Source organism: Capsicum annuum, chromosome 10 (assembly GCF_002878395.1).
Source record: "Capsicum annuum cultivar UCD-10X-F1 chromosome 10, UCD10Xv1.1, whole genome shotgun sequence".
Lineage (NCBI taxonomy): Eukaryota > Viridiplantae > Streptophyta > Magnoliopsida > Solanales > Solanaceae > Capsicum > Capsicum annuum.
In genome coordinates, this window is record NC_061120.1 from 171,247,661 (window position 1) to 171,264,836 (window position 17,176).

General features: G+C 36.7%; 1 protein-coding gene across 1 annotated transcript; it reads right to left on the reverse strand.

Moving 5' to 3' along the window:
• Nucleotides 1-8,495: 8,495 nt before the first annotated feature.
• Nucleotides 8,496-13,221, reverse strand: LOC107843327. The gene is made up of 7 exons (XM_016687566.2): nt 11,331-13,221; nt 10,483-10,573; nt 10,229-10,386; nt 9,948-9,999; nt 9,781-9,860; nt 9,597-9,690; nt 8,496-9,511 (listed from the first exon to the last, which is right to left on the reverse strand). Exons 1-7 carry the CDS (start codon nt 12,957-12,959, stop codon nt 8,844-8,846), a joined length of 2,772 nt encoding a protein of 923 aa, XP_016543052.1. The 5' UTR covers nt 12,960-13,221; the 3' UTR covers nt 8,496-8,843.
• Between the last annotated feature and the right edge of the window lie 3,955 nt (nt 13,222-17,176).

Here is a 17,176-nt window from a genome sequence, read left to right on the forward strand (position 1 = left end):
TACAGTATAGCAATGGCATATATTGAATGTAGCCGGAATAGAATAGTTCACCTTGATTTTTCCTTAGTCTTCCTATGTTAGACTCTTGGACATGAATATGATAGTTGTCCCTTGTTATTCTCACGACTTATTACATGATTTATGGACTCTTGGTTGTAGTTTTCATTCTGTTTATATGTTGTATATATCTACTTTATCTTTGGAGCTCAGTTGGCAGTTGCCTACTAAGTACCATTCATTTGGTACTCATACTACACCTCTATAGCCTGCACATCATAGTATGAGTTATCGCTGTTAATGTGTTATCGTATGGAGTAGCCCTGATTTTGAGACTTAGAGTGAGCTTCTGATATTTGGAGTATTACTTATCTCTCTTCTATGTATTAAACTAGCCTCTAAGTTGTATTCAGAGGTAAGTTGAATCAGTGTATTTCTCCTTGATAAATCATTTTTGTACTCTTATTATGTTTAGAAGCTCTTGTACTGATACCACTAGATTTTGGGATTCGTCTATGTATTGATCTTTATCTCAGATATTTCGCATCTTTTTTGTATGTTGTTAAGTAGTCCGTTACTAGCCGTTCCGGACTACAGGTTGGCTTGCCTACTGGTGGGTTATGTTACGCGCTATCATGACCTAAAAAGTTGGGTTGTGACAAATTGATATCAGAGCAAGGGTTTCTTTGATGTATTAGTACAAGAGCTAAGTGTTTGTAGAGTCCTGCAGATCGGTGCGGAGACATCCGTAACCTATCTTCGGGAGGATACAGTGATATTTTAGGAAATTTACTTTATGACTCCTTATCGTGTGTCTCTATTCCTACAAACCTTGAATATATTCTTTGACTCTATTCTATTCCTGATGGACGATGCGATATTATCGATAGATGTGGATAAGACTCCAACATGCATTTTCAGAATTTCTGCACAGTATCAAACTAATGAGTCAAAGATGGATATTGGAGATCTTCAGTGGTAGCTAAAAAGGATTTAGGTTGAGTCTCCATTAGACTTGCGGAGTGTGGTATAGTTCTTTGGGCCATGATGACCATTCTAGATTATGAGGGGTAGTATTTCAAAGTATTTTAGATTCTTGGTTTGGTTGTGTTGTGATGAGACACTGGTTTAGAAAATGCCCCTGGTATCAGATAGGTGGTCAGATAGAGTTAACTTGTATTCCCCGCCAGCCTAGAGTTCCTAAGACAGACTATGATTTTGGAAGTTTGGACATAAATTTATGGATTTCTCCCGACGTTGGTTGGCCACCCATTTGAGCTTAGTTTGTGTCCTCGCCATATTGATACTCCAGGAATTACTATGAGAATAGGACGATCGACTACTAGTAAAGAGAGTGTTTTCAACATGGGAGTTTCAGTTATTCAGCTTATTCAGATCAGCCTCATAATGTTGTGGCATCTTCAGTTATAGATGGTGCATTTGGTGACTCAGTTGATGATTTAGTCGGTCGGTCCGAGTTAGGCCCGTTTAGATTTATTTTCCCTATGCCCATCAGGCATATGATTGTAGATGTCACCACGACTGGTGTGCTTTTATTCTCGTATTTATCCCTTATTATGTGTATTGGAATTTTCATACCCATTGATAATTATATGCCTTGATGAATTTATATCGGTCATTATATGCCTTATTATTGAATTCATGATTATATTACTACTCCATAGTTTATTTCTCTTAGTAGTGGATGGAGTAGATCTATATTGATATTTCTTCCCTATGGGTGTGTTTTGGGTTCAAGTCCCATTTATCTTGGCACATTAGTCCTGTTGTGGCCCTTGAGTGGTACATAATATTGATGTTCATTTTGGTACCACCTATCGAGTATATTGATTTTGATATTGTTGTTGCTATTGCTACCACTTCTTGAGGGTACTGACATTACTTGATATTATCACTTGATGTTGTTACTTTATAATTGATTCTTGATGGGTAGCTGTATAGACTAGTGTTATCTAGTTAGACTCTCATTTTCTTGTGCTATTATTTGGTGGCTTGAGTAGATATAGCCCGATTTGATGATTTCTTTCCCCTAGCATGGCGAGGTTGATTGTGTTCCCTCTTGGTTAGCTGTATTTGATTGATTCAGGGATGTATTGTGATATTGAAGGACAGGTTAATCTTTTATGGCTCTATTATCACCGTAGAGTTGGAAATGTAGTTGCATAGCCTATTATTGAGTCTGAGATCCTTAGACTTGCCTTCTGGGTTACGAAGGTTTTCGCCTTGGCTATTCTTTCAGATATAGTTATTTGTGATATTGACCAGTTTGAGGTCCGCTCTTCATTTGTGGCTATATCTTTGTCTGGTAGCAATTTGATATTGATGTCGAGATGTCATAGATTCATCTCATAGGTAAGTTGGTTTACTCTCTTGTGATGGATTTCCTTGTTGTTAGTGTGGAGATTGAATACTCTTTTGTCATTGTGATATGGTTTTGTCTAGATAAGATGAAAGATAGAGGCAAGTGCCCTTTCCTGTGATCACTTCTAAAATTGGGAAATTAGAAACTCTTTAGCTTGAGTTGTTGGTACTATAGTAGTTGTCTCTACTTTGACGTTTTCTTTGAGATTGTTATTTCTTCTTTGATGATGTGGTTCTTGGATGGATTCAGGAAATTCCTATTTTAGTATTTGTTTGGCCTAGTAAGTCTTGGTGGAGTGATTCTCCTCGATGATATGTGTTTAAGGCTATTTCTTTCCCTAGATAGGGTATCGTACTGGTTCAGTTTTGACTTGATGCTTTAGAATGGCGATTGGGAAGTATGATAAATTTGGATTATTAGTTCTTACCCCTTTCTTAGTTTTGTTTAGATATTTGAGACCGAGCAATTCATCCTTGGTATTGAGATTTCAGCTTGGTGTTATGGAGCTTGCGTGGAGCTTCTATTTTAGAGTTGTCTTCATTCAGATTTTATTTATAGGCTGGTTAAGCCTACTTTGTGGTTGTCTATTTGGTCTTCTTGACGTTAGTTGGATTATAGTTGATAAGTGTTCAGATGATAGCTCGTGGCCCCCATATTGGTTATATCAGTTTTGACCTCGAGATTTAATTTTCTTTAGGAATTTTGGATGATTTACTCAATGAAAGTAATATACTTGAGTTGGTATCAACGTGTTGTGGTTCAGATTGAGTACATCAGTCTTTTCAGTTCAGTTGGAGGCCATTTAGCGGTTGAAGTTAAGGTTTGGTTGTTTGGGAAGTAAAGTGAGGGTACAGGTTGAAAAGGGATACTTGTGGTGAAATCCCTTGCAAGTGGTCTCTCCTCATGGAGGTTACCTGAGAAGTTATTCTTGAAGCATGCGGGCACAGTACCTCATCACTTCGAGCCTTAGATATTCTTTCCATTCGCTGACTTTTAGGGACGAAAGTCCTTTTAGTAGTGGATATTGTAATGACCCTTTAGGTCATTTTCCATATTTATACCTATCTTTACCATTTGAGATTCTCCATAGCTACCCCAATTCATTTATGATGTGATGGGACTGAGGATTCGGTTATCGGGCAGTTCGTTTGGTTTTTAGAGTCAACTCCCTGTTTAGAAGTCTTCGTTGGTTCCAAATGGCCACCGATCAAAAACTTCAGCGAAACGATCTCGGATGAAAATTTTGAATGCTCTAGTATATTCAAAATATTGATTTTAGTCTAGGTAGACCTTTGATTCGGATCCCAATGCACCCGAGCTCATTTCTACCTATTAGTTAGAAAGTCATAAATCGAAACAATATATTTGGGCCCCACTTTTTGCCTAAACGACCTTGTATGGAAGTTTTGATGATTTCAATGTATTTGAATTATGGGTTACACTAAATTTTCACTATTGGATCATATATTTTAGGTTCTGAATGAGTTCAGAGGGTCAAAAACAAGTTTTTGACTTTGCTGTCACAGGGTACTGCGTCTGTTCGCCGAAGGGGTCTATAAATAGACCCAAGGTCTCGATTTAGGGGATTTTTCTTTCACATTTGAGAACCTAAAACCCTAAATAGGTGTGATAAATCAAAATTGAGTCTTGTGGGTGTCTAGGGAGCTTGGTAAACATCTTTTATCATGATTATCATCCGGATTAAGGTAAGATTTCATCACTTTATTGCTTAATTTCATTGTTCTTGACCCAAAACCCCAATTTAGCTTAGGGCTTGATTTAGCCCCAAATTTCATTTGTTTTCACCCATCAATTGAGGGTTATGCTTCCTTGGTGATAGATAAGCATTGGGTTGACCTCGAAAATGCGATTTCCGTACGTGGGACCCACTTGGGATTTTTAGTGTCATTTTTAGACCCGAAGCACAATAATGCAATATGGGTATCGTTAGACTCGTATTGATGATTAGATTATATTTTTAATAGTGTGATGGCATTCTGGGGATTGTGAAGTGAAGACGAGCATGTAGTGCTTGAAGTGTGATTTTGCGGTTTAGCCTTGAGGTAGGCTTCTGTCTACTCTTCTTCATGGATAATGTATGATATATATTGCGTGTGAATGTGAATGTTAAGATTGATATTAGATAGAATGACTTAGTATTGATTATTCATATAAGTTTGGAGATTAGATAGGGTTTTGGACCCGTAGGTTGAATTACTTAATACCCTTGTAGAATCCTATTGCCTTCTCCCTAGTTTGGGTAAATCTGTAGCATGGATATGATATAATGCTATGTTTGGAATATGTTTTTATCATTTGAAGCATGATTTTTATATTTAGCCTTATTGGGCTAGTGTGATAGTTTTGGAACCGTAAGTTTGGTAGAGTAGACTTGAGTACCCTTGTTTCTAGCCGAAGTTACTATCTTAGGCGTTAATATGGCTTGCTTGACATCTAGAGGATGAACTAGATATCTTAGCCTAGTTTGGAGCATAGTATGCCTAATTATGAAAATTATGGATTAGAAGTGGGATCATCCAGCCCACTTAGGCCAAGATTTATGTTAGCCCTTGTGGGCTTAGTTGCGGGTAGTAGACCTAGTTGAGACTAATGAGCCTTATTTATGAGAATTACTTGGTGAATTGATAAATTGTTACGATTTTCGTCGGATTATGATTATTGGCCATAGAGATGCATTTTCCTCTTTATTATGATATTTGGCCCCTAGAGATGCTTTTTCCCCTTTATTATGATACTCGACCCATAGAGATGCATTTCCTCTTTATTATAATATTTTGCCCAGAGAGATGCATTTTCCTCTTTAGTATGATATTTGACCCCTAGAGATGCATTGTCCTCCTTATTATGATATTTGGCCCATAGAGATGCATTTTTCTCTTAATTATGATATTTTGTCCATAGAGATACATCTTCCTCTTTATTATAATTTTTGGTCCATAGAGATGCATTTTTCTCTTAATTGTGATATTTTGCCCATAGAGATGGATTTTCCTCTTTATTATGATATTTCGCCCATTGAGATGCATTTTTCTCTTAATTATGATATTTTGCTCATAGAGATGCATTTTCCTCTTTATTATGATATTTGGCCCCTAGAGATGCATTTTCCTCTTTATTATGTTATTTGGCCGATAGAGATGCATTTTTCTTTTTATTATGATATTTGGCCCATAGAGATGCATCTTCCTCTTAATTATGATATTTTGCCCATAGAGATGCATTTTCCTCTTTATTGTGATATTTGGCCCATAGAGATGTATTTTCCTCTTAATTATAATATTTGGCCCATAGAGATGTATTTTTTTTCTGAATTATGATATTTGGCCCATAAAGATGCATTTATCTCTTAATTATGATATTTTTTGCCTATAGATATGAATTTTCCTCTTAGTTATGATATTTGGCCCATAGAGATGATTTTCCTCTTAGTTATGATTATTGAACTTATAGAGATCATTTTTCTCTTGGTCATGATGCAAAACCTATAGATATGAGATGTCTAATAGAGGCGATATTCTTGTTGATATTATGCCTCCTAGATGTGAGATGACTCCTATATGTGAGATGATTATAGATATGCTACGATTTATAAATATGATTATTAATATGAGTCCCGGATATGTATATGGGCCTATGGACATGATTACGATGCTGTGATTATTCTGGATAAATTAATGGACCAAGGGTTGTGTTATGGTACTGATTAAATATCCAAGATGTGTTTATCATTCTGAATGATGTGATCACGATTTATGAATATGAATATGTATATGTTTGTATACACATCTCTCTGGTATGAGAGGGAGGAAGATGCGGTATGATGCTTATTATTTCATTGATTGAATACTGGTGATGGCATGCATAGGTTTGGTACGTTCATGATTATTTACCATTATAAATGATGTGATTATAGCCGAAATATGATCTTATGGTTTTTCTTCTTGATTAGACGGTTAAGCTATATGGTAACTAGTTGTCTATTAGCTAACTATTGCACTTGATGGCTAGGAAGCTAATGTATTAGTTAATGAATCTTACTTAGTTGGAACATGGTAGCTAATGATGGAAAGTTAATGAATGATGTCATTTAATAAAAGATGGTTAGGCGACAAGTAGTAATGTGTTGTCTAGTAATGATTAACAAAAATAGGATGAATAGTTGATAATAATGAATGGTGGATAAATGACGGTTTTGGTCTAATGATGAACCTAGACTAGATGTTATGTGATGACTATCGAACTACCAGTTTAATTATAATAAATGTTGGTTAGCCAATAACGAGTAATTAGGATGTATTGATAAGATAGATGTCTTTACGGTTATGAGTATATCGTCTTGCTTCTGTGCACCTATTATATGCCTATATTTATGTAGCGAGAGTTATGATGATACATTAATACCTAGCGAAGACGGAAGATATTATGATAATATTGATACCCGGTTCGAGTCCGGAGGATACTCGGCAAGGTCGGAGGATATTATGATGATATTTATACCTGGTTCTAGTCTGGAGGATACTATTGAGATGATATTGACACCCGGCAAAGACGGAGGATATTATGATAATATTGATAACCAGTTCGTGTCCGGAGGATACTATTAAGATGATATTGATACTCCGCAAGGCCGGAGGATATTGTGATAATATTGATACCCGGTTCAAGTTCGGAGGATACTATTGAGTTGATATTGATACTCGGTGAGGTCGAAGTTTGATGAAGATGATGATGGTCCTGATGAGGATAGTTATGATGCATTGTGATATTGATAGAATATTTTGCATTCATTCCTACATGTGCATCGCCTATCACCAGTATGCACCTATGTCTATCAGTCGGTATGGGACGATTGCATAGATATAGGTGAAGAATATGTTTTGTATTATTGTTTGTTGATTGAACCTTCCGACTCTGGGGCGGTGGGGGTACGCATAGGCTCGGCTAGGTATTTGGTTGTCCGGAGTAGCCAGTTCTTTACGATGTTATTTATATTGTTATTATCATGGTTATGATAATTATTATGGCTAGCTTATGATAGATTGGTCGTGGATTCGGTATTGGGATTGAGGTATGTCTTCGGCCTTTGCTATCTTCTGACTGCATTACTTTGCACAATTATTGTATGTCTAGCCATATGGATTAGAAATCCTGAGTATGTTAGCATTAATAGTATTATAATGAGGTGTAAAAATGAGAACATTACGATTTAGGTTATGTCTGAGATGACCTCCAGTTTATATATATATATATATATATGTCTAGCTATATGAAGCCATGATACTATCGGATATCCCTTCATTCCTTGTTCATATTGTATAGTCGTTCCTTCGCCTTGTATATTACAATATATCTTTCTTTTGCTCTTTACTTGTATATTGACCTGGGATATATGGTATAGCATTGGCATATATTGAATGTAGCCGGAATAGGATAGTTCACCTTGATTTTTCCTTAGTCTTCTTATGTTAGACTCTTGGACATGAATAAGATAGTTGTCCCTTGTTATTCTCATTGACTTATTACAGGATTTATGGACTCTTGGTTGTAATTTTCATTCTGTTTATATGTTGTATATATCTACTTTATCTTTGGAGCTCAGTTGGCAGTTGCCTACTGAGTACCATTCGTTTGGTACTCATACTACACCTCTGCAGCCTGCAAATCATAGTACGAGTTATCGCCGTTGAAGTGTGTATCGTGTGGAGTAGCCCTGATTCGGAGACTTAGAGTGAACTTCTGACGTTCGGAGTATTACTTATCTCTCTCCTATGTATTAGACTAGCCTCTAAGTTGTATTTAGAGGTAAGTTGAGGTAAGTTGAATCAGTGTATTTCTCCTTGATAAATCATTTTTGTACTCTTATTATGTTTAGAAGCTCTTGTATTGATACCACCAGGTTTTGGGATTCGTCTATATATTGATCTTTATCTCAGATATTCCGCATTCTTTTCTTTATGTTGTTAAGTAGTCCATTACTAGCCGTTCCGGACTACAGGTTGGCTTGCCTACTGGTGGGTTATGGTAGGCGCCATCATGACCTGAAAAGTTTAGTCGTGACAAACTAATAATCCAAAGCAAAGACCGTAACGCATGCTTTTGACTAAGGAGCTGATCTAACTGTACCAAAAACAGCGTTAAACACTTGTAACAGCGAGTCTGCTGACTCTTACAAAAGACACCAGAGCTTTACACAAATTAAAACGAGTTCAACAGCCAAAAATGCTTAATTATTTTCAACATTGAACAAAACTCTGCTAATTGGCGTCTAATCTAAAAAGGGTACCAAAATTGCCTGTTTGACGTCACAGGCATTGACAGCGGAAGGCGTACTGGACTTGAGCTTGACTCTAGTTCTTAACAACTATAAAGAAGAAAATTGCATGCCCAATAATGGAATTATTGTAGGCAGCATTTTGTTCACAATATACAAAGTTGTTAAGTGTCAAAAGAGATTGGTCGGTCGACTAGCTTTCAATGGCATCCCAAAGTTTTGATAGACCCTGATATCCCCTCCCGAGCTTGCTGTCACGATTACCATGCCCCATGCTGTTGATTGAATAATGTTATTTCCTTGATTGTTGCTACCATCAAACCTGCTGGAAAAATACATAGAAGGTGAGTCACCATCTCTGATGGATCCGAAACTCGATGAAAACGATTCACTAGCACCAACTCCACGGTCTGTTGGAGAGTCTTGAGCCGAGTCTTCATCTTGACAAGTTTGGATTTTCTCCACTGCACTGGTTTTCTTGGCCGACAGAGGTGGTAAATTTCTCTTTCCATTTGCATCAGCCGAGTTTTGTTCCCTCGTGGGAGAGCCATTGGTGGGATCTGGTGGGGGGGAACGTTTTGAATCCCTTTTGGAATTTATCTGATCTGCAAGTGGTGGCTGATTCTTTATACTGCCAGGCCATGGGATGGCAACTGAAACATCTTTACATGAGAAGTGCTCGTATGATTGAACGTTTGCTGCACTTTTAGATTTACCGTTTGCACTTTTAGGCTCTTCTCTCTTCCAGATATACACCTGAGAGTCTTCACTTGCGCTTACTATATACTTCCCATCTTGACTAAATGTAGCTGAAATTTGGCTGCTTGTATTCCGGAAACCTGATGCAACCAAAAAGATCCACAGTTTATGAACACAAAAACGTATTTAAAGATCTCTGAATGGATTATATCTTTGAGAAAGTACCTCTAAATTTATGTGTCATTTCTGATCCATCAAAAATTCTGACACGCGAATCAGCTGAAGTTACAAGCACTTCTGTTGGATTCCCTGGAGCAAACTGTATATGAACAAGTCCAGATTTTAGATAGATCTCCTGCAAACTAAGATTGCAAACCTAATAAATAGCAGATAAAGAAAAGAGAAATACCTGAAAACCAGTGACTTTTTTCGCTAGGGACTTCTTTTTGGGTTCGAGTTCAAAGTTTTCCCTTTGTTCCAGCCTGCATTCTAAATCACAAACACGTCAGAAGTTAACAATTGCATTCCTCTGCAGATCATCACTTAATAGAAGATCCTATGCAATGATTTACTTACCAGAGGTACTGTATGTGCGACAGCTTCCTTTATGTGAGCCAATTATAGCACCCTTTAACAATGGAAAAACAAAATATCAGTGGTACAATTCACCTTTTATTAGAGAATCATAGAATGATTTATTTGAATATGATAATTGTTCTCTTTATTTTGTTGATTCTTCTTGTTATCATCCAATTAGTTTATTCTGAAACAAGTTCTGTATGCTCTCTAATATGATTACAATTGAGGGGAATCCTTTTTGCCATGTCGAAACCAGTAAAAGTTGGGAGTATAGCTACCTCGCCGTCAGGAGAGTAGCAAGTAGCAGTAACCATTTCATGAAGATCTGTCCAGTCCACAACTTTACGATCAGATACATTCCAAATTCGAACCTTTCCATCCAGTGAACCGCTGATGAAGTGGTCATCATCGACTGGATTGAAGTGTATGCAGGTCACTGCCGCACAGAGATTCATCAGATGTAAAAATGTGTGATGCTAAATTTAACACGGCGTTGATTGATGAGTAGCTACTATGCAACATGGTATCTCACCGTAATCGTTGTGTGCAAACATTTTTAAGCAACTCTGAGTTTCAATATCCCATAGCCTGACTGTTTTGTCCATTGAGGATGAGAGAAGTTGCTGTATCAAAAAAGTTCATCTAGCATGTTATATATGCTTGAAGAGATAATTGGTATTAGTGGTTGCTTTTGTATTTAAAAGATTTGGGTGTCTTTGATTTGACTACCTCTACAAATTATAAGGAAATGACAAGGTGAGAGATTTTATCTCTGCTCTGGAATAAACTTCTAGTCTGATATTTCCGTCTTGTTCAGCAATTGATATTTATTTGACTCTGTTTCCTTTTATATGACGCTGTTTGACTGGTGTGGAGTTTATGAAAGAAATAAGTACCTCCGACACATATCAGAAGTATGTAAACATGCATCTCTATGGCCATAAGAGCATGTCATTGATGATAACATGATCTTTTAGGAGTTAAAAAGTTTGTAAAAAGAGAAAGGTATCATTCTTTTTGGTACAGATTGGAAGTCAAGGTTCTCATATAAAAGAGTTGATGGTCAAAAACAAACCTAAAGCATCCCAGTTTCTTGAGTTTCATACCACCAGGCCGTGTTATAGATTCCTACCCAAACTGTCACCAACTATGTATCAAAATATACCTCAACTAGCAGTTGCTCACTTTTCCTACCTGAATGATGGAGATATTTCAGGCAAGAGAAGTGAACAATTGATAGTTGAGGTGTGTTTTGATAAATAGTTAGTGATAATTCACAGATGGAACTCAAAATATTGGGATACTTTAGGTGTGTTTTTGACCCTTCATCCCATTTAAAATGAAATGTAGTAGTAAACTAATAAGAGCATGAAAACTGACCTGAGAACTTGACCAAGATAGGTCCAGGACATCATCTTGATGACCATTGAGAGAGCATACTGGTTTTTCTGAGAGAGCAAATACAATTTCGGGTACATTTACATAGTCTGGAACTGAGTGTCCCTTCTTTTTATTGGGAATCTTTCCTTTTTTCCTTCTTTCTGATTGCATACGAATCATTACTGGCAAAGGTGGACGATCCGAATTACTTCCAGCCGTTGGTGTGTCACCAGAATTCGGATCATCGGATTGTTTTGTAGACATAACATCACATTCTTGCACTTCCCATACATGAATTACTCGGTCTTCCCCTGCAGTTGCTAGATACCGACCGTCCGCGGTGAATTTTATGGTCCATATGGAGCCCTCATGAGCCTGAATTTCTTGACACAATTGCAAAGCCGTGAATTCTTTATGAATCTTTCCTTGCTGCCGGACTTTAATCCATTGGGATGAATCCTTCTTCTGTTTCTGTTCCACTTGTGCAGGCAGCTCGAGTTCTTTATCAGCTTTTGCTATGCTCATGCTATTTGCAACTTCTTTTATGTTCTTCAAGAAAGCAACTCCTGTTTTCTTGCTATATCTGACACTCTTGCTGATATATGCATTTACTTTTAGTTTTCTTTCATCATTTGCCGAAACATTTGCTCGGCGCATCAGTTCCTTAACAACCGGTGAGTATCCCACAGATTTCTCAAATTCCTCCATGGAAAGTTGCTTCCCAGTTTGTAGATCACTGAGCTTATTCCACATTCCCTCTTCATTAGCCTCTTTGACAATGAATTCCTTTCCTGTGTCCAGATTTTTTATCAGGAAAAATGAAGAAAATCCTGAATCAGCACCTCCATTTGGCAATGTGGATGATGGTGTTTCGCTTCCATTTTGTGGCGGAGAAGATTTATTTGTTCCCGTTTTAGGTGGCGCCATTACAGCAGCAGAATTCGTGTATTGGCATATTCTTGTGGCTTGTCCCAAAACTCCTGAAAATGTCCTGGTAAGACGTTGTTTAGAAACATCTCCGAGCAGTTCTTCTTTCCTTTTCTTGGTGTTGACAGAGAAAAACTCAATGTCACCATCTGATCTTGCCCTGAGAAGTAAAATTGGTGGTGAATTAGAAGGATCTGACTCTTGTTTTAGTTCTTTATTAAAGGAATTAATGTCAACTTCTTGTTTTAGTTCTTCCTCAGAAGAACAAATGTGAACTTTTGATGTGGAATCTTGGCATGCATCAACTTTTCTTGAAATGGCTCTTTTAAATTTGGTACTTGTTAGCTTGAGGAGTTCCTTACTGCTTGTCAATCCCATTCCCTTGAGTAAGCGTTTTCGACGTTCTTTGACATCTCCTGGTTCAGCCATCCACATGCCGTAATCTTCCATGACAATGGGAGGAGGAGAATTGGAGATGGAGACGGGTTTTTCTGTCTCCATCTCAAGGCCTCGGAAGTTATTCTTGATAGAAACCGAGGCAGAGAAGGAACGTCTACTATCCACGAACTCGACCTCATCATCTGATCCTGAGGACGACAAGTCTTGGGGAACGACCGTGGAAAGCCGGTCATTTGACTCGAAGAAGTGATCATTGTCTTCTCCAAGACCATCCCAGTTTAAGGTCAGCGTCCTCCGGTACATTGTAGCGCATTTAGGACAATCAAATGAAAGACGACATGTTAGATGGGAATTTTCGAGTTGATTTAGTATGAATTATGTATTGTTCTTGTTTTCTTTCTTTGTTTGTTCGTCATAGAAAATTGCTAGGGAGAAGAGAGTGGCATAGAAATGGAAGAGAGAAAAACAAGGAAAGAAAAAGTAGTTATATTTGTGTTTAGGAAATTGGATGGATTGTGTGAAGCGGGAAAGGAAATGGCCAATAGAGGGTCTTTTAGTTTCCATCACTCTAATTACCTCCCCTCCCGTCTATGTTTATCGTGTTGGCACCCTCTGTTGTCTTGACCTTTTCTGTCCAATATCCACTTTGACTTTTTCTTTTTCAAATATGGCAATATCCGTGTGGAATTTTAATTAATTTGAATCCACATGACATAAGACTCATTAAAATGAAAATATATTTTTATTATTTCAAGGACTCAAACCCGGAACTCTTAGGTAGTGCAATAGGATCTTATCCATCAATTATTGGTTTTTACTTTGTGCCTCAGATATATATATATTCGTGTAAAGAATTTTGTACCAACATCTAATTTAACATGTTATATCATGTTGTTATCATATATTTTAGGTTATCAATTATATTTATTAAATAGTTAGATGCAACTGACTATTAAATAAATTATTTGTGAAGTTTTGTTTATAAATTATTTGTGAAGTTTTGTTTTATATGTTTATTGGCTTATTGCATTGGATATTCTTCTCAAGGATCACTAATATTCTTATCCAATTGCTTTATATCGTTCCCTCTTTAACTCCAATGGTGTGGCTATCTACCATTTTCACATACATCTTCGTTTGAGACTTTGTTCATGATTTGAATAAGTACTTGCTTTTGTGTCATGTCTTTATTAATGCCCTAAGCTCCAAACTAAGGCTGTAAAATTGGGCAGATTATGAAGAGGGAATGGAAAAGTTCAATGTCTTCCGTAGTTCCCATTACTCTTGTCACGTCTATGCGCCTAGTGTTGGCATTCATGCATGTTCTAACATGTCTATGTCAGGGATTCTTGCTTTTCTAATTTTCTGTCATTAATCTTCAAGAACTTAGGTGTCGTTTGGTTACACGTTAGAGTTATGTATGTATCGATAATGCAATCAAGAATTAGTTTTTTATTTATTTTATCTTTTATTGAGCACAGAATAATTATAAATTGACTCATTTATACATATTTGAGTCAAGCAGGAATATAAACAAGTAACCATGCACGGTGTGCTGAATTTTATACACAACAACTAAAATATTATCAAATGTGATACTAATTGTGCTAATTGTAGTATTTCCTTCATTTCAAAATAATTGAATTATTGGAATATGACACATATCTTAAGAAAAAAAAGACAAAGACATAAATTAGTCATGTTTTTTTTTTTTTTTTGGTCCTTGGCAAACTCCAAAACATTAATAATGATCATTGGAACTCATCCTTAGAAATTTAATTAATGAAGGGTAAAGTTGAAAAAAATTTCCAACATCTATCTTAAATAATGGACAATTTAATTATTTTAAACACTAAAAAAGATACTCCAACAATTTAATTATTTTAAAACGGAGGGAGCATATGAATACCTGTTGAAATATCTCTCAAACTCTCACATACTCACACAGAGCTACCATTGCAGCAGTTACTGAGCTTAATAAGAAGGAAGGAAGGAAGAAGAGAGAAATCCAGCTAAGATGAAATTGTATGTATGAGAAGTTTGTTACAATGTGAATTCATCTCCCCTATTTATAGACTCACATGCTTAACACATGAGCATCTAGAAGCTTCCTAACAACCTCCTAACTACTTGATCAAGTCACCATCCAGCTCATCAATCAACTAACTAACTTGACAATTTGCTAACAAACTAACTAACAAAACTAATGTAACAGTGTTAACTAACTAAGCAGTAGTAACTAGCTAATGCAACAAAATAATTTCAACTCCTAACTATTACAAGATTCAACACTCCCCCTCAAGCTACAAGGTGCAAAATGTTGAGCACACCAAGCTTGCTTTATAAGTGTGAGTGCTGATTATGACTCAAACTCTTAGTGAGAATGTCTGTAATCTGTTGGCCATTCTTCATATGAATGGGTTGAACCAACCCCTCCTTGATCTTATCTCTGATAAAGTAACAGTCAACCTCAATATGTTTGGTCCTTTTATGAAATATGGGGTTAGCAGCTAGCTGGATAGATGATTTTCTATCACTATAGATGATAATAGGCTTAGTAATAGGAACCCCTAGTTCTGCAAACAGTCCATCCAACCATGTTACTTCTGTCAAAGTTGAGGCCATGCTCCTATATTCTGCCTCAGCTGAGCTTCTTAAAACATTGTGCTATTTCTTAGACTTCTAAGATATCAATGAACCACCAAATTGCACCACATAACCTATTACAGATCTTCTGGTGTTTGGACATATAGCCCAGTTTGAGTCATACCAGCAGACCAGCTCTGCATTAGGTTATGCCTTGAGTTATATACCTTATCTTACAGTTCTCTTGAGATACCTTATCACCCTTTTGCAGCCTCTAGATGTGATTTTTTAGGTTGTTGCATAAACTGACTGAGTGTTTGTACTACATAGCTGATATCAGGTCTGACTGTGGTTGCATACATCAGATTTCCAACCAGTCTTTGGTATGATGTTACATCACTTAGAATAATATCTCCTTTAACACCTACTGTTTTATCCACTTTAATAAAAGTTAGCTTGACATTAGTCTCAAATGGAGTTAGACCTGGCTTAGCACCAGCTAGTCCTGTGTCAGATATAAGCTCTAATATATAGTTTCTCTGATATAATATAACTCCACTTGCAGACCTCAACACTTAAATGCCTAAGAAGTACTTATGCTCACCTAGATCCTTAAGTTTGAACTGCTGATGGAGAGTGCTTTTTTCTACATTTATCATGTCTGCATTGTCACCTGTTATAAGAAGGTCATCTACATAAACCAGAACTACCACTATTCCTTCTGATTTCTTTAAGGTAAAGAGTTAATAATCATAGCTGCTCTGAGTAAATCATGCCTTGAACAATGCCGTAGTGAGCTTTATATTCCACTGCCTTGACCCTTACTTAAGTCCATATAGTGATTTAATTAATCTGCAAACTTTGTGTTTCTTTCCCTCCTTGAAACCCTCTAGCATCTCCATATATACTTTCTCATCTAGATCACCTTGTAGAAAGTCATTGTAAATATCCATATGGTACATACACCATCCTTTTGATACTACCAAAGCAATAACACTTCTCACTGTAACCATTTTGGCCACAAGAGAGAATATGTCATAAAAGTCTAGTCCCTCTTGTTGGCTATAACCCTTGGCTACTAGCCTTGCCTTAAACCTTTCTATTTCTCCATTGTCCTTATACTTGATTTTATACACCTATTTTGATCCAACTATATTCTTGTGTAGAGGAATATCAACTACTTCCCTAGTACGATTGTCTTCAAGAGCTTTAACCTCTTGCTCCATAGCTTTAATCCATCTCTTGTCTCTCCTAGCCTTATTGTACGATTGTGGTTTAACTTTTACTGATAGATTAGGCACAAAAATCTGGTATTTTGAACTAGTATTGGCATAAAAAAGATAGTTTGCCATAGGATATCTGGCTCCTCTCCTTTTCTTTGGTGATGCATAGTCCGATAACCAAGTAGGTTATTTGATGACTCTTGATTATCTTCTTCTTGGAGCAACTGTAGGTGGTGGAGATGGCTCATCTAAACTGGGTAAGTTGTGAGTGTCCTCATCTTGGATACTATCATGATTATGTGATAATGCACCTTCCTCTTGTGGTTCATGTGATTGATCATCAGGATATGTGTAAACTTTTACTTCTGCTTCAATATGAATGGATAAATGCATCTTGTCTGAGCTTGGATTCTCTACAAAATGGAATGATTCTTCTTTGAACACCACATCTCTTTTAGTAAATAATTTGTTAGTACACCAATCCAGCAAGATATAAACCTTCTGAGTTGTAAAGTAGCCCATTAATATGCAACCTCAGCTCTTTTAGAGAGCTTATTACCCTTTGGTAATACTGAAGAATAACACTTGCATCCAATAACTCTCAGGTGTGTCAATGATAAGACTTTACAGAACATCACTTTATAAGGACTCTTACCCTCAATAGTTGAAGATGTTAACCTGTTAATAAGATACACAGTAGCCTTAACATTC